Raw genomic sequence first — 27,841 nt, forward strand, 5'->3', positions numbered from 1 at the left:
TTGCTGAGTTGATAGACTCATTTGTTTAATGAAGAATCAGTAAGTTAACCTGTGTAGTGCTAACTATGCAGGCAGTGAAATAGTTGTCATTTTCCATATTTTGATGGACACATTCTTTGGTTTCCTTAACAGGGATCCAAATAGGCACTGACCGAAGAACAGAAAACATCTTCCTGCCAGGCGCCATGACATACACCTGTAATCCCAGTGGATTAGCAACAGTGAGGCGCTAAGCAACTTGGTGAGACCCCATCTCTAAATAAAAAACAAAATAGGACTGGGGATGTGGCTCAGTGATCCAGTGTCCCTGAGTTCAATCCCTGATGCCCCAAAACAAAAAAAAAAAAAAAAAGAAAAAAATCTTCGTAAGATGGTATTTTTAAAAATCTAGAGATGGCTTTCCTCTGAGATGACCTTGATCTTGTCCAAGAACAGCAAATGTTGTGAAAAACCTAGAGGAAAGACTTGGAAATAAAACTCCTCCTGCTCTCTAAATCCTCACAGTTGGGGTCAACCACAAAATTTTGCAACCCAAAGAGATCTTTTTTTTTATGTCCATATTTTTAGTTGTTGATGAACCTTTATGTTATTCATTTTTATTTATATGCAGTGCTAAGAATCGAACCCATGTGCCTCACACATGCTAGGCAAGCACTGTACCACTGAGCCACAATCCCAGCCCCTCACGTTTTCTCCTTAAAGGACACTAATCCCATTGTGGAGTTTCTACCCTCATGATTTAATTTTCTCCCAGAGGCCCAGTACCATCACTTAAGGGTTTTAACATATGAATTTTGAGGGACCACATTCATTCAACTCATAGCACCATGGAAGGAGCCATGGTGTCTGGGGAATAGATACTGAAGGATTAAGCTGCCAGACTCTTCCAAAAGCCTTATGTATACCTAGTCACTTTCACTGACCTTCCTATGAGTTTGGTATTGTTAATATTATCCCCAATTTTTAGATTAGACACAAAGGCACAAAGTACTAGCAAGTGGAGATGCCAGTATTCAAATACCGGAGGGCTGGTTTTAGAGCCTGTCCTGTTCATAGCTCAGTTCTCATCTCCTCAAGCAAATCCTTTGGCTTCAGTGTCCTCTCCATTTCTGTGTCTGTCTTTTACCTGTAGTTCTCAGGCTGTCATTTCTCTCTCTGTCAGACCTTAGACTTCCATCTGCTTATTTTTGTCTTTAGAAACAACAGAAAGAAGATTTAGAACACTGGCTTCAGTGTCAGAGCTGGATTCAGGGACCACTCCTGCCTCTTGACCTCACCTGTTCAATAGGTGTAAGAACTGTCACCATCGTTTCTTGAAAACTTACTGAAATGCCAGGTACTTTGCCAAGGGTACTACATGAATTTATTCATTTATTCCCCATAATAATCCTATGACTAACATTCCATTTTTCTTCTTTTTATAGCTGAAGATAGGCACCAAAGTTTAGGTGATTGGACAAAGGTCACCTAACTAACAGTAGCTTCTTCACAGGTATGTGTGAGGGACTTAAATGAAACTTGCTTCACAGAGCCCTTAACATCTACTTAGTGTTTATTTAATGTTAAGCATTATTTTTTTTTTTTTTTTTTTATTTATTTTTTTTACGTTTACATAGGGTAATGATGTTTATTATATTTTTCCCCTCCCCCCACCCCTCCCACCCCTCCCACCCCTCCCACCCCTCTTTTCCCTCTACACAGTCCTTCTTTCCTTCATTCTTACTGCTCTCCTTAGCCTAACTCTAAACCTAACCCTAAACCTAATGCTAGCCCCTCCCACCCCCCATTATATGTCCTCATCCGCTTATCAGCGAGATCATTTGTCCTTTAGTTTTTTGAGATTGGCTTATCTCACTTAGCATGATATTCTCCAATTTCGACCATTTGCCTACAAATGCCATAATTTTATCATTCTTCATTGCGGAGTAATATTCCATTGTATAAATATGCCACAGTTTCTTTATCCATTCATCAACTGAAGGGCATCTAGGTTGGTTCCACAATCTGGCTATGGTGAATTGAGCAGCAATGAACATTGATGTGGCTGTATCTCTGTAGTATGCTGATTTTAAGTCCTTTGGGTATAGGCCAAGGAGTGGGATAGCTGGGTCAAATGGTGTTTCCATTCCAAGCTTTCTGAGGAATCTCCACACTGCTTTCCAGAGTGGTTGCACTAATTTGCAACCCCACCAGCAATGTATGAGTGTTCCTTTTTCACCACATCCTCGCCAACACCTATTGTTCCTTGTATTCTTGATAATCGCCATTCTAATTGGGGTGAGATGAAATCTTAGGGTGGTTTTGATTTGCATTTCCCTTATTACTAGGGATGTTGAACATTTTTTCATATATCTGGTGATTACTTGTACATCTTCTTCTGTGAAGTGTCTGTTCATTTCCTTAGCCCATTTGTTGATTGGATTATTTGTATTCTTCGTGTAGAGTTTTTTGAGTTCTTTATAGATTCTGGAAATTAGCGCTCTATCTGAGGTATGGTTGGCAAAGATATTCTCCCACTCCGTAGGCTCTCTCTTCACATTTCTGATAGTTTCCTTTGCTGAGAGAAAGCTTTTTAGTTTGAATCTATCCCAGTTGTTTATTCTTGCTTTTATTTCTTGTGCTATGGGAGTCCTGTTAAGGAAATCTGATCCTGAGCCAACAAGTTGAAGATTTGGACCTACTTTTTCTTCTATAAGATGCAGGGTCTCTGGTCTGATTCCGAGGTCCTTGATCCATTTTGAGTTGAGTTTTGTGTAGGGTGAGAGATAGGGGTTTAGTTTCATTCTATTGCATATAGTTTTCCAGTTTTCCCAGCACCATTTGTTGAAGAGGCTATCTTTTCTCCATTGCATATTGTTGGAACCTTTGTCTAGTATGAGAAAATTGTATTTATTTGTGTTTGTGTCCATGTCCTCTATTCTGTACCATTGATCTACCTGTCTATTTTGGTACCAATACCATGCCGTTTTTGTTACTATTGCTTTGTAGTAGAGTTGAAGATCTGGTATTGCAATACCCCCTGCTTCGCTCTTGCTACTGAGGATTGCTTTAGCTATTCTAGGTTTTTTATTCTTCCAGATGAATTTCATAATTGCTTGCTCTATTTCTGCGAGGTACATCATTGGGATTTTAATTGGAATTGCATTGAATCTGTATAGAACTTTAGGTAGTATAGCCATTTTGACGATATTAATTCTGCCTATCCAGGAACATGGGAGATCTTTCCATCTTCTAAGGTTTTCTTGAATTTCTTTCTTTAGTGTTCTGTAGTTCTCATTGTAGAGGTCTTTCACCTCTTTTGTGAGATTGATTCCCAAGTATTTTATTTTTTTCGATGCTATTGTGAATGGAGTAGTTTTCCTAATTTCTCTTTCTGAAGATTCATCACTTATGTATAAAAATGCATTGGATTTATGAGCATTGATCTTGTAACCTGCTACTTTACTGAATTCACTTATGAGTTCTAAAAGTTTTCTGGTGGAATTTCCAGGTTCCTCTAAATATATAATCATGTCATCAGCGAACAGGGATAGTTTGAGTTCTTCTTTTCCTATTCGTATCCCTTTAATTTCTTTGGTTTGTCTGATTGCTCTGGCTAGAGTCTCAAGGACGATGTTGAATAGAAGCGGTGAAAGAGGGCATCCCTGCCTTGTTCCAGTTTTTAGGGGGAACGCTTTCAGTTTTTCACCATTTAGAATGATATTAGCCATGGGCTTAGCGTAGATGGCCTTTATAATGTTTAGGAATGTTCCCATTACCCCAATTTTTTCTAGTGTTTTGAGCATGAAGGGATGCTGTATTTTATCAAATGCTTTTTCTGCATCTATTGAAATAATCATGTGATTCTTAACTTTAAGTCTGTTGATATGGTGAATGACATTTATTGATTTCCGAATGTTGAACCAACCTTGCATCCCTGGGATAAAACCCACTTGATCATGGTGCACTATCTTTTTAATATATATTTGTATGCGATTTGCTAAAATTTTGTTGAGAATTTTTGCATCGATGTTCATTAAGGATATTGGTCTGAAATTTTCTTTCCTTGATGTGTCTCTGTCTGGTTTAGGTATCAGGGTGATATTGGCTTCATAGAACGAGTTTGGTAGGGTTCCCTCCTCTTCTATTTCATGGAATAGTTTGAGGAGTATTGGAATGAGCTCTTCTTTAAAGGTTTTATAGAACTCGGCTGAGAACCCATCTGGTCCTGGACTTTTCTTTGTTGGTAGGCTTTTGATGACCTCTTCTATTTCATTGCTTGAAATTGGTTTATTTAAGTTGTGTATGTCCTCCTCGTTCAGTTTAGGTAGTTCATATGTCTCTAGAAATTTGTTGATGTCTTCAAGGTTTTGTTAAGCATTATTGTTTTTGTTATGATGATGATAATTAGCTTGTTAATTTCATTGACATTGATTATCAAACTTATGGTTAAGTAAATCTTATAGAGACACAGGTTTTTATTAAAGTTCCTTATCTCCGTGATAGTCTTTTTAAGGCCCTACCTTGTTAACAAGGTAGATTTTGCAACTCAGTCACCCATATAGTCAAATTCACAGAGACAGAGTGGTCTTCCCTGGGGAAGAGGGAGTGGGAGTTACTGCTCAGTGGGTTCAGAGGTTCAGTTCGGGTGGTACAGACATTCTGGAGATGACCGGTGTGGGTGGTCGCACAGCATCGTCAGTGTACTTACTGAATTGTACACTTACAAGTGGTTAAAGTGGTACATTACCTTATATATTTTATACCCCAAAAACTTCAATCGTGTGGGAAATCTTAAATATTATTTCAGAGGCATCAAGTTAAGCATGACAAAGTAAGAGAATAACAGATACTCCAGAGGTTCAAGGTGATTTTCAGTTGACAGCAGCAACCTCTTGGCTTTTTTTCCTCCTCACGTTATGCCTTCCTAAGACTCAGTGTTCCCCAGAAGGAGGACACAATGACCAAGTTCAAGGTGAGTTGGGCTTACTTTTCTACATTTTAAATTGTCATTTTCATTTCTCAAAGATTACATATGTTTTGCTTCTTTTTCTGAGGAAGAATTAAGATAACAGTAGGCATTTGAGAAACTCTTGAGTGCCAGATGCTTCCTACCTTTAAAATTTAGTATAGTTTAATTTTTGTTGCTTTATTGTTTTACAATTTGATCAGAAGCATAGAAAAGTCAATAGTGAATAAAAATCTCCCAATTTTCTATTTTTTGGAATAAAATTATTTTCCCATGTTTTCTTCACAAACATCCATAAGAGTATGTTTGTAATCATTATGTAGATAAAATTGTTATGTCTTTTATAAGGAATATTATGTGCCCTGCATTTTTTAAAATATATTTTTAAAAGTTTAGATGTTTATAGACCTTTATTTTATTCATTTATTTATATGTGGTGCTGAGAATCAAACCCGGTGCTTCATATATGTTAGGCAAGTGCTCTACCACTGAGCCACAATCCCAGCCCAGCCCTGCATTTTTAATGATTATATCTTTGTGTTAGCATTCTGTCACTTTGACCAAAATACCTGTCAGTAACAACTTAAAGGAGGAAAAATTTATTTTGGCTCATGGTTTCAGAAGTTCAGTCCATGGTCTTTTGGCTCCAAGGCAGAAATATGGTGGCAGGGCATGGTAGAGGAATGCTGCTCAGCTCATGGCAATGTGGAAGGAGAGGCAGGGAGGCACCAGGGACAAATATAGTCCCGAGACCATGCTCCAGCGACCTGCTTCCTCCAGCCATGTCTAACCTGCCTATCATTTTCACCTCTCCTGGTGAAGTCCATTCAGATTATTAGTCCATCAAATGGACTAATCCACTGATGAAGTCAGATCCCTCAATCCAGTCTTTTCACCTCTGAACACTGCTGCATTGACTAATATATGATCCTTTCAGTGAACATTCCAGATCCAAACCACAACAATTGATATTCCCTTAAGTTGACATACTCTGATTGGGGCAGAGTTGAGAGATTATTTTTCCCTATTCATGGATATTTTAGTAGTTTAGAATTTTAACAGCGTTAAAAAACATTGTAGTACAGTTTTCCCAAATACAAGCATTTCCCCAAAAAAGGAATTTGGAGGAGTTTTGCTATTATTCTTTTTTTCCTAATATTTGAGGAACATGAAATTGAAAGAGTATAACTGAAAGCTCTGTCCTTGTCCTAGATGCCAATTCAATTTAACGAGGACAGATTTGAGAAATAGGAAAAAGAAGTTTTATTACTTTGTTAGCAAAGGGGGACTCCTGTCCCAGAGGCTGTGATTCTGCCCATCAGGAGGAACAGGGCTCTTACCCTTCCAGGTGTGCCCTGACAGGGGGTCCCAGGGATCTCTGATGGTGTGTTAACATTCACTTGTTAATTTGGGAGATACTCACTTCCTAGTTCCTCTGGCAGATAACTCAAGGTTCTCCCCTCCCCCTCCTGCCATGCCCCCCCCCCCATTAGGGAGGAGGAGAGGGAGAAGAGGAAAAGGAAAACTTGTCCCTTTTAAAAATAAGCCTCAGAGGTATATTCAAAAGGTGAAATGGACCACTATTACAAAAGTACTTTTGATATGTGGTACTTTGATATTTTATATGTAGAATGTAAAAATATATCTTGATGCAACATGATGTAACTGATTAAAGATCACATAATAAAGCTAGATATTTCTCACCCATGCCTGAGTTACACCCTGGGTGTGTTTACTTACTGATGTACATTTTTGAAATTTATTACATTAATTTATTTTGTTGAAGTAATAATGTACTTAATTTTTAAAGCCATAATTCGAGAAGACTTGCTAGGTACTTTTATTGCATTTAATTCTCAAACCAACCTTATAAAGTAGTGCTTGATTTTATGTGTTTTGCAAAGAGTGAGGATTACAGAATTTCAGGAAAGTGCTAGCTAAATTCACACTGGAGACTGAAGAATAAAATGATTCAGAAGGTCTGCTACATTTTTTACTTGGATAAGGGAGCAGGGAAGGGCAAAGAATTCTCTGCCCAAAGGACTTAGGCCTTTCTTTGTGGGTGCCGAACTTGTCCTGGTGGGTGGAAGATGCTACAGATCATACTCCTCCTCACTTCACTCTTCAGTGACCTATTGTCTGTGAGCATTGGTCATTTAGGGTGCCTGAATGTGCAGGACTCTAGGGATGAACAATGTTCAAGTGAAAAGTCAAAACAATGATTATTTCTTTTTTGTGGTGCTGGGCCTTGTGCATGCAAGGCAAGCACTCTACTAACTAAGCTATATCACCAACCTAGTGCTTAATTCTTAATCAGAAAAATTCCTAATCATGGGTAATTTTACCTCCTAAGCAACATCATTTTTTATTATTTTTTTTTATTTTAAAATTTTTTTTGTTCGAATTAGTTGTACATGACAACACATTTATACATTTTGGTAGCTCATACATAAATGAAGTGTAATCTGTCATTTTTCTGATTATACAAATTGTAGGATCACATCAGTCATGCAGTCATATATGGACATGGCAACATCTTGACACAATTTGTCACAGTTGAGGGTGCTATTAGTAGCTAGTGGATAGAATCTAGGGATGCTTCTAAACATCCTGCAACGCACCAGACAACCCCCCGTAGACAAGAAGTGTCTGGCCCAAAATATCAGTAGTGCTAAAGTTGAGAAATACTGCTGTACGCAAAGCTAGCTATATGAGAGTGATAGCAAAATGTGGGTGGAAATGTGTAATATATTCTTATACATACATATACTGAAAAACAAAAGTTTAAAATATTTAATAGAAATTTTACAGAGCCATAAGATAAAACTCTAATTGGAATATAAGGGAAAGGCCAAGGAAAAAATAAAGAAGGCCAGTAAATATATGAAAATAGAATCTCATTAATCATCAAATAAGTGCAACTAACCAAAACAAGTTGTTTTTTACTGACTAGATTGAGAATTTTAAAAAAAATCAGTATTGTCTATGGTAATTTAGATAGATACGTATATTCTTTGGGGGAAGTTTAAAATAGGGGAAATTTTGAAAAGAAAATCTCAATGTACGTCAAATTTGAAATTGCTTATTTTTTGATACTGCAATTTTTACCTCTAAGAAAATAATTGGATGGACTGATATCTATGAAAAAGTTGTTCTTTTCAGCATTTATTATGACAAGAAAAAATCTTTAACATATATTATAGTAAAGTTGACTTTGGTCTCTTGGAATCTGGAACTGCTTCCTATACATCTTTTCCACTTTTCACAGTGTTACCCTTCTTCGAGTGGATCTTTGTTGCAGAATTTAGGTGAAGTCTGTTTGATGTTGTAGGAGATGGTGACATTCAAGGACGTGGCTGTGGTCTTCAGTGAGGAGGAGCTGAGGCTGCTGGATTCTGCCCAGAGGAAGCTGTACCAAGATGTGATGCTGGAGAACTTCAGGAATGTAGTCTCAGTGGGTGAGGACAGATGCTTTGGCTGAACTTTAGCTCCTTGTGGCATGTCTGTGTCCCTTGCTGTGCAGGACTTTGGAGTTTTCTAATCATTATGAGACAGAGCTGAAATCTTTCTGGCCTTTCTCCCCTGGGTAGTGTGCGTTTTTGTAAATAAATCAAATCGACAGCATGATTGCTGTAAGTTTTTGTCCTTTCTCAAATTACAGTCATTGCAAGTTAGTGGGTTTTTAGTGAATCATATGAACATTTTTTAATGAAACAGAGTAGAAAATACTGTGCTTGACCATAATTGCACATTGCAGCAAAAACTGCATCCCATTGCCTAGAACTGTGAGAGAGACAGTGGGGAGAGAGACAGTCGGGGGGGCGGGGGGGGTACAGTGAAAACAGACATTTTTTTTTTTTTCCAGTAGTGTATACTAATGTCTTCATATTTGGAGTCTTTGCATAGAATATATTTCCTCTGTTGAGTCATGATTGAAAGTTTGGAAAACACTAGTTTTAGTAGGTTTTTTTTTTTTTTTTTTTTTTTTTTTTTTTGCGGTGCTGGGGATTGAACCCAGGGCTTTGTAGTTGCAAGGCAACCACTCTACCAACTGAGCTATCTCCCCAGCCCGAAAACACTTGTTTTAAAAAAAGTTTTTTTTTTTAGTTGTAGATGGACACAATACATTTGTCTTATATATTTATTTTTAAAAATTTTTTTAAAGCTGTAGATAGATAGCATGCCTTTATTTTATTTTTTTTGCGGTGCTGAGGATTGAACCCAGTGCCTCACATGTGCTGGGCAAGTGCTCCACCACTGAGCCACAACCCCAGCCCCTTGGAAAACATGTCCTGAAGAGGATGCAGGGAGAATGACAATTTTTAGTAATTTTGGCCTCTAATGTCTTTTCCCTCTAATTGGGATATGTTTTTATCTTTGTCTTTTCACAGGACATCAGTCCATCACACCAGATTTAGAGAGGCAAGAACTTTGGATGATGAAGGTGGCAACTCAGAGTGGTAACTCCCCAGGTGAGCACCATGCAGTTCAGAGTCTGTCCTTGTCACATCCACAGCTTTGGCTCTGGGTTAAGTCAATGCCTGGGTCTCTGATGACTGCAGCAGTCTTTGTTCTCTCACTCTTCAGTTGTGCTCTTTTATAGTCCTCTCTCCACTTTGACTTTTTTTTGCAGGGGAGTACTGGGATTGAACCCCGAGGTGCTTAACCACTGAGCCACATCCCCAGCCCTATTTTGTATTTTATTTAGAGATAGGGTCTCACTGAGATGGTTAGTGCCTCAGTTTTACTGAGACTGACTTTGAACTTGTGTTCCTCCTGCCTCAATTTCCCAAGCTGCTGAGATTACAGGCATGCGCCACCATGCCTAACCTGATTGACTCTTCAATATTAGATCATGTCATTCCTTATTCTAAACCTCTGATGATTTCTTACTTGGTTTAGAGTAAAATTCAGATACCTAAAGTGATTTTTAATGTCCCACGTATCTGCTCCTTTCTCTTCCCCCATTATTCTATAAGCACAACCTGTGACTTTCCTCTTTGTCAGTCAGTTCCATCCATACTGGCCTCTTTGCTAGACTGAGTGTGCTTGTGCCTCATCACCTGCTGTTTGAAGGAGTGGTGTTTCCTTCTGTCATCCTCTTGGCCCTTCCCTTACTTCATTAGGTCTCTTCTCAGATGTCACATCCTCAGAAAGGCCTCCCATGACCACTCGGTTAATTTTGCCTTCTTCCTTCTTTCCTTTCCCTGTTTTATTTTACATATAAGCATTGATCGCCACTTAGCATATTAACATATTTTTGTTTACATATTTATCTCACTACATTCTCACTGGAATGTGACTTCAGAGGAGAGGAGAAATTTTGTCTACCCTGTTGCTCTATCCTCAGTGTATAAAACAGACCTGGCAGAGGGCATGTTTCCTATAAATATTTGTTGAATGAATGAATGAGATACATGGATTTTTTTCTCTTAGTTGTGGAGATACTTAAAGGTTGGTAAGTACAAATGTGTGATGAAACATAGTCTAGAACAGCTTTATTCTCCTGTTAGGTGTCTAATCTATTTCTAGTTTATAAGGTTCTTTATATAGGTAGATATATGCTAGATTCTTTTTTTATGTAGATATATGCTAATATCCGTTAATTCACTGTCTTAGTCTGTCAAAACTGCTATAACAATTACCCTAGACTGAGTGGCTGGGCCAGTTGTCCATGCAGTAAGCAGAATTATGTAGAAGATTTTTACTAGACACCTGCTGCAGCAAAAAAAGACAAGGCTTTTTAGTAAGGTGTCAGGTTCTTGGTATAGATTTCCTGGGAAGTATTATTCTTGCTCTATGGCTATCAAATTTCTAACTTGTAGCTCACTTATGAAACTTAGGAAAACTCTAAGTAGGTGTCATTACTGTGTAGTGAATGGGAGCCTGGTAGACTGCCTCTTGGTTTTGGGGGTCATGTACGACAGATAACCCAATGCACAATGATAAAACCTTGGGCTGGGGGCTTCACCATGTAACTTTGACACGTCTGAACAGAGCATTCACATGCCTCATCTCTGAATTCTTTTTACAGGAAATAAGAATCTAAGTGAGATGGAGACTCTCCAAGAAGTCAAATTAAGGTATCTGCCACATGACGAGCTTTTCTATTCACAAATCTGGCAACAGGTTACAGGGGAGTTAACTGGGCATCAAGATTCCATGAGAAATATTCAAGGCACTGGCTCTCGGTTGAAAAAACAAGATGTTACATCCTCTGAAGATGTGTTCAGGAAATGCTATAACCAGGATTCATGTCTTCAAGTTCACCACAGAATCCATGTTGGTAAAAAACCTTACAAAGGGGAGGCATGTGAGAAAAGTTCAACTTGGGATTCTCATCTTCAGGTTAACCAGAGAGCCCACACAGAAGATAAGCCCTACAAATGTGAAAAATGTGATAATACCTTCCGTCGGTTTTCCAGTCTTCAGGCCCATCAGAGAGTGCACAGTAGAGAGAAATCAAACAAATCCGATGCATTGTGTAAGGGTTTCAGTCAAAAGTTGCAATTTCACCATCATCAGAGAGTTCCTACAGGGGAGAATCCATACAAGCATGAGGGGCATGGGAGGAATGTCCAAAAAAGCTCCTATTGCCAAGGTCCTGTGGTAGTCCACGCAGGAGAGAAGCCCTATAAATGTGAGGAGTGCGGAGTGAGCTTCAGTCAGAGCTCTTATCTTCAAGTCCATCAGCGAGTCCACACTGGAAAGAAACCTTATAAATGTGAAGAGTGTGGGAAGGGCTTCAGTTGGCGGTCACGACTACAGGCCCATCAGCGAATCCATACTGGAGAAAAGCCATACAAATGCAGTGCATGTGGCAAGGGCTTCAGTTACAGCTCACACCTTAACATTCACTGTAGAATCCACACAGGAGAGAAACCCTATAAATGTGAGGAGTGTGGGAAAGGTTTCAGTGTGGGATCACACCTTCAAGCCCACCAGATAAGCCACACTGGGGAGAAACCATACAAGTGTGAGGAGTGTGGCAAGGGTTTCTGTCGGGCCTCAAATCTTCTGGACCATCAGAGAGGCCATACTGGAGAGAAACCGTATCAATGTGATGCTTGTGGCAAGGGCTTCAGTCGTAGCTCAGATTTTAACATTCATTTTAGAGTCCATACGGGAGAAAAGCCCTATAAATGTGAGGAGTGTGGTAAGGGCTTCAGTCAGGCCTCAAATCTTCTGGCCCATCAGAGAGGCCACACTGGAGAAAAGCCATACAAATGTGGTACATGTGGGAAGGGCTTTAGTCGGAGTTCAGATCTTAACGTTCACTGCAGAATCCACACAGGAGAGAAACCCTACAAATGTGAAAAGTGTGGCAAGGCCTTCAGTCAGTTCTCAAGTCTTCAAGTGCATCAGAGAGTCCACACTGGGGAGAAGCCATACCAGTGTGCCGAGTGTGGGAAGGGCTTCAGCGTAGGCTCACAGCTCCAAGCCCACCAGAGGTGCCACACTGGAGAGAAACCATATCAGTGTGCCGAGTGTGGGAAGGGCTTCTGTCGGGCCTCAAATTTTCTGGCTCATCGTGGAGTCCACACCGGAGAAAAACCATACCGATGTGATGTGTGTGGAAAGCGTTTCCGACAGAGATCCTACCTTCAAGCCCACCAGAGGGTCCACACTGGAGAGAAGCCATACAAATGTGAGGAGTGTGGGAAGGTCTTCAGTTGGAGCTCCTACCTTCAAGCCCACCAGAGAGTGCACACTGGAGAAAAACCATACACCTGTGAGGAGTGTGGGAAGGGCTTCAGTTGGAGCTCAAGTCTTATAATTCATCAGCGAATCCATGCTGATGATGAGGGTGACAAGGACTTCCCTTCATCATAAACTCTAAAGTTTTATGTTTTAATATCTCAAATGGGTGCTGAAATAATCCAATTATCAAAGCTGTCATAGGAGATAAAAAATTTGCTTCATTAAAAGGGTTGGTGTTTTTGCTAGAGATGGATAGAGGTTGGGGACCAAACACAGAAAAGCCTTATAAGAATGGAACCATAAAACTTTATTCAGAACCTTGACCCTTAACAGATATACAGAGACAAGAGGCTCAAGAAGGATGAATCTGATATGGGGTGAACTAAAAAGTACCAAGATGGAAGTTCCAAAGTCCATTCCAATAGAATATAATCACCAAGAGAGTAGAGACTTTGTTGACTGCCAAATCTCTGTGTTTTCAGTGCCTAGTATATTGTATGCTCACAGTAATTGCTAAATAGTAGAAAAGAGACCAGTCATATTTGAAGGTTTTTTTATCCAGTTCTAAATTAGTTTCTGTAAAATTGTCCTCAAATGAATTGTTCTACAAGGCTTAGAGGACATTTAAATTAGATATATGCACTCATTTTTCCAACCCAGCCCATCCTATAAACAAAGGTTTATGAGTGGTAACTCATTAGTAGGTTCATAAATCAATTCAGTGGATTGTGACCAGAATTTTTGTATGCTAACAGTACCTTATTGGGGTATAGTTTGAGTTCAATAATGTGTATAAATTTCAAATTGGTGGCTTCCTTTTTTTTTTTTTTTTTTTTTTGGTGCTGAAAATGGAATTCAGGGCCTCACCCATGCTAAGCGAGTCCTCTATCACTGAGCTACACCCCAGTTCACTTCCTGATTTTTGACAAATGTATACAATATTTCTGTTAAACAGAATGTTTCTTTCTTTCTTTTCTTTTCTTTTTTTTTTTTTTAATGTGGTGCTGGGGATTGAACCCAGGGCCTTGTGCTTGACAGGCAAGCACTCTATGGACTGAGCTATATCCCCAACCCCTAGAAAGGTTCCTTATGCCCATTCCCAGTCAATCCCACCTTCAGTGCCAATATATATTGTGATTTTTATTCTATGGATTAGTTAGATCTGCTCAGTTTCATATTGGTTCATGTGTTCTTTCTATATGTGGGTTATTATGATTGTTTCAGATTCAGAGAAGACATTTAACAAAATTCAACAACTAGTTATGATAAAAATTTCTTAGATAAAAGATATATGAAAATCTAATATTTTTAAAAAACTTTTAAGGAATAATTTATATACACTAAAGCTGACTTTAGTATATCATCTGAGCTTTGGCAAATACTGTCAGGTCACCACCACCACAATCAAGAAATTTAACAGTTTCTAGCACCCCCTGTCTCAAAGTTCCCTTGTTCTGTTTAGTCAGCCCTTCTCTCCATTGCCAGCCCTTGGCAACCACTGATATGTTTTTGGTTTTACTTTTTTGCAGTGGAATCTTATAGCGTGTAGCTTGTTGATTTTGGTTTCTTGCACTTTGCATAATGCTTGAGTTATTGGCCCATCTTGTCACATGTATCTGTCATTCCTTTTTTTTGGGGGGGGCAGTCCTGGGGATCAAACTTAGGACCACGTGAATGCTAGGCCAATGCTTTACCATTGGGCTCCTTCCCCAGGCCTCTAGTCATTCCTTTTATTGCTGAGTGGTATTCTGCTGTGTGGGTGTACCACATTCACTTATCCACTTGCCACTTGAAGAATATTTGGGTTTCCAGATTCAGCTACGAACAAAGCAGCTATAAACATTTGCATACAGTTTTGTGTATCAATAAGATTCTTTTTGTCTTCATAGATATCTAGGATTATTGCTGGGTTGTATGGTAAGAATTTTTTTTTTTTTTTTTTTGCGGTGCTGGGGATTGAACCCAGGGCCTTGTGCTTGCGAGGCAAGCACTCTACCAACTCCCAGCCCTGGTAAGAATATTTTTAACATTCCAAAACACTGACAAACTTTTCTAGAATGACTGTCCATTTTGCATTCCCATCATCAATGTATGAGAGTTACAGTTCTTCCTCACCAACACTTGGTGTGTTAGGGTTTTCTTTTGTTCTTGTTTGGTCTTTTGCATTTCATAAGGTGTTAGTGGTATCTCATTTTGATTGTAATTTGTGTTTCTCTAGGACTACATTCAGTGTCTTTACATGTGTTTGTTTGGTATTATTTACTTTGGTGAACTGTGTTAAAATTGGCCCTTTTAAAAAAAAATTGTGCGTGTATGTGTGTTTATAACTGATCCAAATACATACCAATTGTCAGCCACGTGTTTTGCAAATACTATATCCCAGTATGTGGCTTGTATTTTTTTTTTTTTTTTTTTTTTTGGGTACTGGGGATCGAACCCAGGGCCTTGTGTTTACAAGGCAAGCACTCTACCGACTAAGCTATCTCCTCAGCCCCTGGCTTGTATTTTTATTTGACTAACAGTATTTTTCACAGAGTGGAAATTTTAAAAATTTTGATGCAGTTCAGTTTTGGACTTTAATAGATTATTCTTTTTCTGATCTCAGATATAAGAACTCTGCCTAATCCAAGGTTACAAAAATTTTATGACTTCAGGTTTGATATCTAGGACTATGAGCCATTTGGGTTAATCGCTAAGGTGTGAGGCCAAGTTCCCCTTTTTTTCATATGTACACCCAATTAACTATTCTTTCAACATTGAATTGCTGTCTCACCGTTGTCAAAAATCTGTGTGTAGGTTTTTTTCTGGACTCTGTTTGGTTTCATTGATCTTTGGATCTATCATTTTGCCAAATACTGCACAACCATAGCTCTTGTTTATATATCTTGAAATTGGATCATGTGAGTCTTCCAATTCCATTGTTTTTCAGAATTCATTTGAGTTTTGTTTGTCTTCCCATAATTTTTAGAATCCATCTTTGTGATTTTTAAAAGTAAATTCTTCACATTTTTCTTAGAAGTGCATTGAATGTATAATTGAATTTAGGGACAATTGGCATCTTAGCAATATTGAATTTTCCACACCATAGACATGTTTGGGACATATAATTTTGTTTGGGACTCCTTTGGTTACTTTGATGTTTGTAGTTTTTAGCATATAGATCCTGTACATATTTTATTAGATTTATATATAAGTATTCCATGCTTTTTGGTGCTAAATTAAATGGTACTATTTATCAGACTTTAATTTTCAGTTGTCCATTGCTAGTATGTACAAGTGCAATTGATTGTTTATGTTAACCTTATATCCTACCCTCTTGCCAAACTTAATAGTTTAAATACCTGTTGTATAGAGAAAATCCCAAGATTTTTCTCTTCCTTCCTTCCTTCCCTCCCAGGGATTGGGTGCAGAGTTGTTAACCACAGAACTACCATCCAGACCTTTTTATTTTTTATTTTGAGACAAGGTCTCACTAAGTTGCTTAGGGCCTTGCTGAGTTGCTGAGGCTGGTCTCAACTTGTGATTCTCTTGCCTCAGCCTCCTGAGTCACTGGGATTATAGGCATGCACCACTATGTGGGACCCTTGGGACCTTCTGGTTAGACAATCATGTCATCTGTGAAAACTTAAGATTTTTCTTTCCCCCCTGCCAATCTGTATACCTGTTACAACTCCACTGTGACGTGGAGAAACTCACTCCAAGGTTAGGTTTGTATTTCAAGAATTATGACAACAGTCCCTTAGAATGATCAAACAGAGGCAAGGAATGGGGTTTGTTATGTAGAAGGTCCAGAGCAGGAAGAGTAGTCAGTGTTCATGTTATACAGGGGAATTTTTACCAGCAGGAAGTTTAAAAGTGATGGTTGCAGGGCACATAAACTTGTGAATGGCAGGGGAACCCTGTCAGGACTGTGAAGGAGGCAGGAGACTCGTGAAGGAGGCAGGAGACTCGTGGAGGAGGCAGGAGACTCAGGAAGGAGATGAGGCTTGTGGATTGCTTACACTAAGTCAAGTGCAAGTTTCCTATAATTGTCACAGTTCACCCCCAGTGTTTGGGTCAGCACAATACTCTCAGGTTTCCTGTAAGCAAATATGTATTTGAGGAAGGTGAAGTTTGCAAATGGGCCCAAATTAAATAGTAACTTAGGTTTTAAAAATCTAGAATGAATTGCCACCAAAACCCAAAAGGGACTAGTAGAGAGATCTGAGCAAAGAGAGCCAATACCTATTGCTTGACAAGATATGGCATACAGCTGCTTTTTATGAACCAAATTTTGGCCCCAAATTTTGATAGAGGTAGGGCTCTGCACCTTGTGAGTCATCATGGTGCATCCAAGGTCAAAGTCTAATCAACATTTCTAATATCTTATGTGATGGCTTCTTAAGTTTCTCCCTTTCGTACAGTATCATCACTAATTCCATAGCTGAGTGTGTGGGGATAGGCCCTTGATTGTCCTCTTTCTTCATAACAGTTTCTGTAACAGTTGAAGTTACAGAAATAGCCTATGGGATTAAAAAAAAAAAAAAAGTGTGTACATTCGGATCTCGCAGATAAATGTAATTTGTGATTTGTGGTGCTGGAGAAAGCTTGATCAGTAGCTGTGAAGTAATCTGAATAATATTTGCTGTAGGGGCCTTAACTGGAGATAGAACATTGAGATTATGATGGTTATAGGCATTCATTTTTATTCATGTTAAGGGTGGGCCAAATAGGGCAACGGGAAGGAGAAAAGAAAATAAGGATTCTTTAAACATTTTTTTTAGATGTTGATAGACCTTTATTTTATTTATTTATTTATATGTGGTGCTGAGAATAGAACCCAGTGCCTAACAGAGGCTAGCAACTGCTCTACCTCTGAGTCACAACCCCAGCCCTAAAGTGAGGATTCTTTTTTGTTGTTGTTGTTGTTCTGGGGATTAAACCCAGGGCCTTGTGCATGCGAGGCAAGCACTCTACCAACTGAGCTACATCCTCAGCCCCTAAAGTGAGGATTCTTTTTGCAATGAAATTATTTAAAACAGCACTTAATTCCTTCAAATCTTTGCCGTGACAACATGAGGTGTTCATGTGTTTAATGATGTTCCCTGATAGCACTAGCACAACCATTTGTAAGGGCCTGGTGTTGGATTTCTGCAGTCTTTCTTACTCCCAACACTTCTGACACCAAATGTGTGGGGTTTTTCTATAGCACTTCAAATCTGACACCAACTAGGTGTCTAATGATTCATTTCTGACACTTAAGTACCTGATTAGCACCAGATCACACAAGTTAAAGGCTCATTCCCATAAGACTGTCTCCCAACCAAGACTCCAGTCTTGAAGTCCCAGGCCTCTCTTCTGACCAACTAGCTCTCTTCTTGGATGCAATAATTTCCTAGAATGATTTGCAGAACTGAAGAAAACAGTTTATTTTCTATTGCGAATCTATTACAGCAGCTGCATGGAAGAGGTGCATAAGGTGAGGTCCTTGGGAGTGGGGGAGGCAGTGTGGAGTTTCCACACCCCTTCCAGGTGCATCACCCTCCCAGCACCTATCAAAGTGTACTGCATTCACCATCTTGGAAACTCTTTGAAGTATTAAAGTGATTTTTATGGAAATTTCACTATGTATGTGTGGTTGATGAAATTTACTCTTAGACTAATCTCCATCTGCTGCCCCTTCAGAAGACCCAGGGTGAGTTGGGCTGATGGTTCCAACCCCGCTGGAAATGTTGTAGAACAAGAAGTGTTGCTTTCACAACCTTGTGAATTTACCAGATGTTACTGCTGTTGTACACTTAAAGGCTAATATTACAAACTACACATCAAAAATATATATTTTTTCATTTTCTTGTCTTGTAGTGGCGAATGAACCCAAGACCTGGCATATGCTAGGCAAGCATGCTACCCCTGAGCTACAATCCCCAGCCCCTCAAAGTGTTTTCTAAACATTGTGTTCAAATTATTTTTCATGGGCTGGGGTTGCGGCTCAAGGAGTGCTTGTTTAGCACGTATAAGGCACTGGGTTCGATCCTCAGCACCACATAAAAATAAAGAAAGCTAAAAAAATTCATAACCTTTAAAAATAATTTTTATGGCCAAAAAAAAGAAACAACCAGTGAAAATGAAAAAATATTAAAGAAAATATGAGCAAGAAAAAAGAATCAGGAATACATAAATAAATGAGGAGAAAAGACGGAAAAATCCAATAAAAGTGGGCAAAGAAAATTAGGACACTTTATCAAAAATGTAACAATGATCCTTGAAAACAAGTGTCCTATTCGATTTACAACATACAAAATTTACCAGGCAGATACCGTTCTGCCTCGTCTATTCTGTAAATATGCTTTTGTCATTCCCTGTTAATTCCTTGAAGATCGTATGTTTTTTATTCCAACAATAATAACCCTTTCAGGCTTGAGGTGTTTACACTTCCGGAAGTCCTGTCTATGGAATACTGGTTTTTTTTTTTTTTTTTTTTTTTTTTGGTGCTGGGGATCGAACCCAAGGCCTTGTGCTTGCAAGGCAAGCACTCTACCGACTGAGCCATCTCCCCAGCCTCTATGGAATAGTTTTGAGGACTCGGATAAGTGTGAGGACATCACTCAGTTCACATAACTACTCAGCTGCTCAGGACTGAACCCGCAACCCGGAGCTCCCGAGAGGCAACGCTTCTTAAAGTATTCTGGGAAATTCTTGGAGTATAGTCCAGAGCTCCGTGGAGCCACGCCTGCCTCCCCTCGTAAAGGTGGGTCCCGGGAATTCTGGGAAATGTAGTCCAGGCGCTGGGTGGGGCCGCGGGCGTCTCTGCGTAGAAGACCGTTGCCGGGAATTCTGGGACATGTATTCCGGAAGATGGGCTGAGTCACAGTCGCTCGGTTCCTTGAGTGAGAAGTTGCTGCCATTTCTTTCACGTGTTGGTTCAAATCAGTTTGTGGGGTCTTGCGAACCTTTCCGAATTTCCTGGACTCACGCCGGCACCTCAGTGACCCAGCCTTTGGTTTAGGGGAAAGGAAGCCTCTGCGAAGAGCGGAGGTTTGGAGCGGCGAGGGCCGCAATTTTCGTTCCCCCCCGGCGGAGCGGGCTTGCGTTTGGGGCAGTCGGGTGCAGTCCCCGGGTTCGTGACCTGGTCAGGTCGCCTGTCGCCTGGTCTAAGGGTTTCCGGGGCGCTTGGCTTGCCTGACCAGCTCCCCTCCCTCTCGCGCTTGGCCACTTCCCGGGTGGCCGACGTTGGGTTGTTACTTGACCTCGGTGGGTCTCATCGTCGGTCTTGAAAATGTACCATGCTAACGTCCTTGTTTGAGAATCGAAAGGTCGTGCAAAGCAAGACCTAAGGCCGTTCCTCGCACGGGTCGAATGGTGCCTTTTCTTGATAGTATTTATTTCCCGCTGAGCGGTCGGGAGACCTGGGTTGGGTCAGAGCTGCAGCTGCAGGTGTGCTGGCTCTTCTCAGGGATAAGCTTGCAGGACCGGGCGCCACTTTCTTCCCTTTTAGGAGGGGTGAGGTTGTCTGCAGCTTGAACCCAGGGAGGCGGTGATTGAGCTCTTCACGGTGTTTAACAGCATTCTGTTTCTCCCCAGGCTGACTGAGTGGAGGTAGAGGTGGAGACTCCTTAACTGCTGGCAGCACCGCTCCCGGTGAGTGCGCCTTGACTTTTTTCTTTTACAGGGTTATGCGAGTCTATTACAGGACATGTACTGTGACCTGACTTCTGACTATAATCCAGCCTTAATTGCCAGCTTCGTTTTAAGGGCTCTAGACAAATAAATATATTTACGCTACCCTGTGGCTCTGTAGAGGTAGTTTTGTTCTTAACTTTAAAGACGAGGAAACTTTAGGGCAGAGAGAATGTTATTTGATCCTAGTCACCCAACCAAAATGAGTGGAAGTTAGGCAAGCTAGGTTGCAGCTTGAGTTCATAACCTCTTGGATACATTCTCATTGAGCCATAGAACTTGCTGGAATTAAGTAGACAGAGTAAGTTGGGACTTGATGGTAGAGACCTTGGGAACAAGGCTCATGGGCTTTTTTTTTTTTTTTTTTTTTTTCTTCATAAATACACAATTTTATTTGCTATTTTCAGGGGAAACTTGGGCATTAAATGGTAAGGTGATAAAATACAGATACCTAAAAAAGTACAAAAGTATAAATATCCCTTAGAATGAATTTTAGTGAATTATCTTTTTTTTTTTTTTTGGTCTGGAGACATTTTTATTGTTAAAACTAGTAGAGAAAAATGCTGTGGTATCTAACGGTCAGGGATGTTCCTCAACATCCAACAGTGCATGTGACTCTGGAGCCCTAGCTCATCCCCAAAGAAAGATTGTCCAACCCATTTTGATAAGGTTGAGAAACCTTTCTCTAGGGATGGTAGAGCAATTAAGGTAGATCCCTTCCCCCCATGACCATGAGACTGTCTCACACATGTAGAATACTCACTTTAGTATTATGGGAGAAACACTTCCATATTCTATTTTTTTTCTTCAGAATTTTTTTTTTTTAATTTAAAAAAAATTTTTGTAGTTTGTTTTATTTAGTTATACATGACAGCAGAATGCATTTTGATTCCTTGTACACAAATGCAGTACAGGTTTTCCTTTCTCTGGTTGTACACGATGTAGAATCACACCATTTGTGTAATCATACACGTGCATAGGGTAATGATGTTTGTTTCATTTCACCATCTTTCCTTCTCCCCACCCCCCACCCTCATTTTCATCTACACAATCCACCGACCCTTCAAACCCCTCCCCCCACTTGTGTATCAGCATCCTCTTATCAGAGAAAACATTCAGCTTTGTTTTTTGGGGATTGGATTACTTCACTTAGTATGATATTTTCCAACTCCATCTGTTTACCTACAAATGCCATAATTGTATTCTTTATGGCTGAGTAGTATTCCATTGTGTATATATATATACCACAGTTTCTTTATCCATTCATCTATTGAAGGGCATCTGGGTTGGTTCCACAATCCAGCTATTGTGAATTGAGCAGCTATAAACATTGATGTGGCTATGTTACCATACTATGCTGATTTTAAGTCCTTTGGATATACACCAAGGAGTGGGATAACTGGTCAAATGGTGGTTCAATTCCAAGTTTTCTTTATTTATTGACTTTCTATTCTTTTCATGAATGAGCTCAATGCAATGAACTTTCCTCTTAGCACTGCTTTCATAGTGTCCCAGATATTTTGATATTTCGGTGTTCTCATTTACATGTATTTTTTTAAATTTCCTCCTTGATTTCTTCTTTTATCCATTCATCATTTAATTCTCCAGGTGTTGAAGTAACTTTTTTTTTTATTTTATCATTGATTTCTAGTTTCATTCCATTATGATCTGATAGAATGCAGGATGTTATCTCTGTGTTTTTGTATTTGCTGAGAGTTGCTTTGTGGCATAGCATATGGTCTGTTCTGGAGAAGGATCCATGTGCTGCTGAGAAAAAAGTGTTTTTGCTCGATGATGGATGAAATACTCTATATGTGTCTGTTAAGTCTAAATCATTGATTATTTAATTCTATAGTTTCTTTGTTTAGTTTTTGTTTGGAAGGTCTATCCAATGATGATTGAGGTGTGTTAAAGTCACATGGTATTGTGTTGTGGTCTATTTGATTCTTGAAGTTGAGAAGCATTGGTTTGATGTACATAGATGCTCCATTGGGGCATATATATTTATGATTGTTATGTCTTGTTGATATATGATTCCCTTAAGCAGTGTGAAATGTCATTCTTTATCCCTTCTGACTAACTGTGCTTTGAAGTCCACTTTGATATGAGGATGGAAACCCCTGCTTGTTTACACAGTCCCTTGTGAGTGATACGTTTTTTTCCCAACCTTTCACCTTCAGTCTGTGGATGTCTTTTTCTGGGAGGTGAGTCTCTGGAAGACGGCAAATTGTTGCAGCTTTTTATTAATCCAGTCTGCCATTCTGTGTCTTTTGATTGATGAGTTTAGGCCATTAACATTCAGGGGTATTAATGAGATATGATTTGTATTCCTGGTCATTTTGGTTTAGTTTTGGTTTTTAACTTGACTTAATTTCTCCTTTAACTGACCTTTCCTTTAGTGTGGTTCCTCCCTTTGCTGGTTTTCATTGTTCTTTGTTTTTTGTTTTTTTTTTCCATTTCCTTCTCATGGAATATTTTGCTGAGAATGTTCTGTAGTGCAGGTTTCCTACTTGTGAATTATTTTAACTTTTGTTTATCATGGAAGGTGTTTATTTCTTCTTCAAGTCTGAAGTTTAATTTTGCTGGATATAAATTCTTGGTTGGCATCCATTTTCTTTCAGAGCTTGATATGTTATTCTAGGACCTCCTGGCTTTGAGGGTCTGGTTGCAAAATCAGCTGAGATTGGATTGGGTTTCCCCCTAAATGTAATTTGATTTTTTTCTCTTGCAGCCATTAAAATTCTATCTTTATTCTGTATGTAAGTCATTCTCATTATAATGTGTCTTTTTGTGAGTCTGCTGTAATTTTGTACATCTGGAGTTCTGGAAGCCTCTTATAGTTGATATTCCATTTTATTCTTTAGATTTGGGAAGTTTTCTGATATTACATCATTGAAAAGATTGTGCATTCCTTTGGTTTGTATCTCCACACCATTGTCTATTCTGATAAATCTTAAATTTGGTCTTTTCTTGTTATCTCCTATTTCTTGGAATTTCTGTTCATGGTTTCTTACCATCTTACCTGTGTGGTTGTCTTTTTTTTTTTTCAAGAGTATGTATTTTGTCTTTATTGTCTGAGGTTCTGTCTTCCAAGTGGTCTAGTCTGTTGGTGATACTTTCCATTGAATTTTTAAATTGGTTTATTTTTTCCTTCTTTTCGAGGATTTCTGCTTGATTCCTTTTTATAACCTCTGCCTCTTTATTGAAGTGATCTTTTACTTCCTGTATTTTCTCTTCAATACCTTTCTTTATTTTGAAGATCAATCTATTGTTTTCTAAACTCCTTCTTTTACATTTCTTCTACTGTGTTGTCTATGGATTCAATCATTGGAACATCTTGGTTTGTTTGAGGCACTTTGTTCCCTTGTTTTTCATGTTGTTTGTGTGTCTTCTCAGCTAGTGGTATGGAGCTGAGGTATTCCAAATTCTACCCCATAGTCTTTTTGTGTCCCTGAGTCTTCCATTATCTCACCTTTAAGGGGGAGATCAATATTAATAGTACCCAGTGCAAATGATAGACCACCTTAAACCAAATGGCTCCTATTAAGGCGTTTACAGTTTGTCACAATAGACAGAAATGAAATGTTCAATTACTGTCTATAATATAAATAGTAAGTTGGCTAAAAGGGTTTACTGTTTCAAATGATGATGGACAGGGAGGGAACAGAAATAGTCAGATGTGATGTTTATGAGGGAGAAGGAGAGAAGATAGAGGTAAAAATTTATAGGAAGAGCAAGGGAGGGATTAATAGAGGTTGGCTGTTAGTATGAGAGAAGTGAGAGAATTTAGGGGGCAGGTAGGTGAGAGAAAAAAGTATATACAGATTTTTTTTTTAAAGTAAAAATATAGGGCCGGGTAGATAACTTAGTTGATAGAGTGATTGGCTTCCAAGTACAAGGCCCTGGGTTCAATCCCCGCACTGCAAAAAAAAAAAAAAAGAAAGAAAGAAAAAAGATATAAAAGTACAAAACAAAACTGTTATATACTATTCAGACATCCCTTTCCTCAGTAAGTTGACAATTATTAAAGGGCATCTGCACGTGTACCTTGGTAGCTGTTTTGTGGAAAGAGCATCCAAAAATTGCACATAGGCTCTCACTGCTGCTCCACCCAAGTGTCCTTGGAGGTTTTCACCCAGGAAGAGCTGCATTCTGTGGTCCCCATGCCTGGGTCACTCGTATTTAAGTTGCTTCAACAGCAAAACTGTGCACTGTGGCACCCTAGAGGGTTATTTATGAGTAGTGCTCTCGAGTGCATGAAGTAGTTATGGGACTTTGTCATCACCACACTTCTGGTGAGTCACAGGGAAATCTGTGTCATTGTGGGGGTACAGATGGAGTGAGTTGACCAAGATCAAAATCCAGAACAGCTTCCCACCCATCCTCTGTGCCTCCCAGTAAACACTGAGAAGATTGAGGTCATGTGTGTTTGATGTTGTAGGAGATGGTGACATTCAAGGATGTGGCTGTGGTCTTCAGTGAGGAGGAGCTGAGGCTGCTGGATTCTGCCCAGAGGAAGCTGTACCGAGATGTTATGCTGGAGAACTTAAGGAACGTGCTCTTAATCGGTGAGTTTAGTGCCCTTTCTGATGGTATGTCAGCTCCCAGGAGTGGTTTCGTATCTTTGGGTGTTCGAGTGGAGTATGCAATGAGAACCTCAGTTCCTAGTAAATTTTATCTAGCTTTTAGCTAGTGTATGGTAAGCCTGTGTCTTTGTACATTCCCAGGGCACCAACCATTCCAAGAAGACACATTCCACTCCATAAGGAAAGACAAGTTTTGGACGGTGAAGACAACTACCCAAGGAGAAGGGAATTCAGGTATGAAGCAAGCAGACATGAGTTCTTGAACTAGACTCTTCCATCTGTTTTACTCTCTCAGGATGCTGGGCGGCAGCAGTAAAGCCCAGGGCCCCATCAGCCATGCAATCATGAGAGTAAACAACCGAAACTCTTCAGTGTACTGTATTCAGTAAAGGATGTGAGATAGTCAGTAGATGATTTCGCCCGGGTGTAGATTAATGTTGTTTTTTCTGAGAATGTTCAATGTAGGCTAGGCTAAACTCTGATGTTGAGTAAGGTAAGTAGATTAACTTACCATTTTTAACTTAACCATGGGCTTACCAAGCTTTAATTCCATTTTAAGTTCTGGAGCACCTGTATTTTTCTTTTCCCAATTCTACCTATTGGAATGTGATCTTGTAGGAGGAATTGTATCTGTTTTCTTTATGGCTATATCCTCAATTTCTATAGTACTTTAGGTATTTTGCAGGTATTGGTAATTGGATAATTTATAATTTAAGATTTTAGACTGACAAGGAAATTCAGTAGAAATGTCAACAGGAATGTCAATTAATGTGATAATTCTTTAATATAAATGGAAAATGCAACATTTCTCTTTACATTACCTGTATTCATTAAAGTCTCATGCCCTATTTTCATGTTGAAAACTCTCAGCAGAGCCTTCCATTGTCCAAATCTCTGAATTCTCTGTCCTGATAGGAGGCAGGAGCCAAACTGAACTGGAGACTATTCCAGAAGCAGGACCATGTGAAGAACTTTCCTGCCAGCGAAACTGTGAACAAATTGCAAGTGATTCAACTTTAGATCAAGGGTCAAGGATTCGAACCTCTCAGTTCCCTAGACAAGGTGATTCACCCTGCCAGGATGGGCCAAGATTATCTTCAATTCGCACAAGAAAGAAACTTTACCTCAGTGATGAACATAAGCAGTCCCTCAGTGATATCTCCAATTTTGACCGTCAACGGTTACGCTCAGGAAAGAAGTCTCATAGATGTCTTGAGTGTGGAAAAAGCTTCAGTAATAGCTCAGGTCTTCATAATCATCAGAGAGTTCACATGAGAGAGAAACACTACAAGTGTGATGTATGTGGAAAGAAATTCAATCAGAGGTCCCACCTGCAAACTCACCTAAAAGTACACACTGTAGAGAAACCATTTAAATGTGAGCAGTGTGGGAAAGGCTTCCGTCACAGATCAACACTAAGTGCTCATTGCAAAGTCCACACAGGGGAGAAACCTCACATTTGTCAGGAATGTGGGCAGGCCTTCATTAAGGCTTCCAACCTTCAGGAACATCAGAGAATCCACACAGGGGAAAAACCATTTAAATGTGATATATGTGGTAAGAACTTCTGTTTAAGATCAACACTTAGAGGGCACCTCATGGTGCACACAGGAAAGAAACCGTTCAGATGTGATACCTGTGGTAAGAGCTTTTATCGGAAATCAGCCCTAAATACTCACTGCATGGACCACACAGGAAAGAAGCCATACAAATGTGAGGAGTGTGGGAAGAGCTTCACATGGTCCTCGTTTCTTTTGAGACATCAGCGAGTCCACAGTGGAGAAAAACCTTTCAAATGTGAGAAGTGTGGGAAGAGCTTTGGCTGGGCCTCTGATCTTTTGAGACATCAGAGACTCCACAGTGGAGAAAAACCATCCAAATGTTAGGCATATGGGATGGGATTTATTCAGAATTCACAGCTTCGTTACCATAGGAGAGTCAAAAAAAAGGAGAGCCTTGAAAGTGTGAGGAGTGGGGAGAGCTTTAGCCAGGCATCAGTTCATTGAATCAGAGACTTCACACCGGAGAAGAATCATTCAAATGCAAAGAGTGAGGGAAGAGCTTTGGACACAGTTCATACGTGGAAGTCCACCATGGAAAAATACCTTACAAATCAAGGCCCGTGGGAAGGATTGCATGTGGAGCTCAAATCTTGATCTGTGTTTGAAGGTCCACACAGGAGATAAGCCATGCAGGTATGGAGAGTGTGGTAATTGCTTCAGTCAACCTCGAATTTCAACTGCATTAAACTCCCCCCACCTCCAGAATTACCTTGGAAATGTGATACATGTGGTAAAGATGTTAGTTGATCTTCACAACTGGTTTTTTTTTTTCTTCATCAATGAATTTTATACTTCCATTTGTTTTTATGATACTAGTTACTATTATTTGATTAGACTGAGTATCTCTGTTTAAGTCAATGATTTTTTATTTAAATAATGTTTAAAAACTACTGGAATCATAATTCTTCAAGCCATGCATTTAAATTTTGATGTGTACAAATTTATCTCAGTAAAATTTTTTTTCCACTTTTTAAATTTGTTCTTTTTGTTATACATGACAATATAATATATTTTGACATATAAAACACACATAAGGACTGGGGATATAGCTCAGTTCGTAAGATATTTGCCTGTCAAGCACATGGCCTGGGTTCAATCCCCAGCATCACAAAAAAAGAATAAAACATACATACTTCGAATTCTTGTGATTGTACATGATGTGGAATTACACTGGTAGTGTATTCATATATGAACATAGGGAAGGAATATTATGTCTGATTCATTCTACCACCTTTCCAATTCCCATCCCCCTCCCTTTCTCCCATTCCTCCCTGTTCAATCTACCTAATGTCCACTCCTCTCTCCACCCCCACCCCTTCTATTTTGAGTCAGCATCCACATATCAGAGAGAACATACAGTTTTTGGTTTTTTGGGATTGGCTTATTTC

The 27,841-nt window shown here is 39.4% G+C and overlaps 1 protein-coding gene across 2 annotated transcripts; it reads left to right on the top strand.

Annotated features, from left to right (window-relative positions):
* The first annotated feature begins 215 nt into the window (after positions 1–215).
* Positions 216–27,356, top strand: LOC124966626 (zinc finger protein 45-like). 2 transcript variants are annotated; one of them, XM_047528087.1, is made up of 8 exons: positions 216–241; positions 1,198–1,336; positions 1,425–1,492; positions 4,790–4,954; positions 8,280–8,406; positions 9,340–9,420; positions 10,983–12,755; positions 26,083–27,356. In XM_047528087.1, the coding sequence occupies exons 4-8, from the start codon at positions 4,940–4,942 to the stop codon at positions 26,775–26,777; spliced, it is 2,691 nt and encodes an 896-aa protein (XP_047384043.1). In that variant the 5' UTR covers positions 216–241; positions 1,198–1,336; positions 1,425–1,492; positions 4,790–4,939; the 3' UTR covers positions 26,778–27,356. The 2 variants fall into 2 exon arrangements, with proteins under 2 accessions (XP_047384043.1, XP_047384042.1); XM_047528086.1 differs by lacking the exons at positions 216–241; positions 1,198–1,336; positions 1,425–1,492; ... (2 more) ...; positions 9,340–9,420; positions 10,983–12,755 and adding exons at positions 19,492–19,663; positions 20,210–20,266; positions 24,747–24,873; positions 25,033–25,125 and having other exon boundaries at positions 25,807–27,356.
* The last annotated feature ends 485 nt before the right edge of the window (positions 27,357–27,841 follow it).

Source organism: Sciurus carolinensis, chromosome 16 (assembly GCF_902686445.1).
Source record: "Sciurus carolinensis chromosome 16, mSciCar1.2, whole genome shotgun sequence".
Classification (NCBI taxonomy): domain Eukaryota; kingdom Metazoa; phylum Chordata; class Mammalia; order Rodentia; family Sciuridae; genus Sciurus; species Sciurus carolinensis.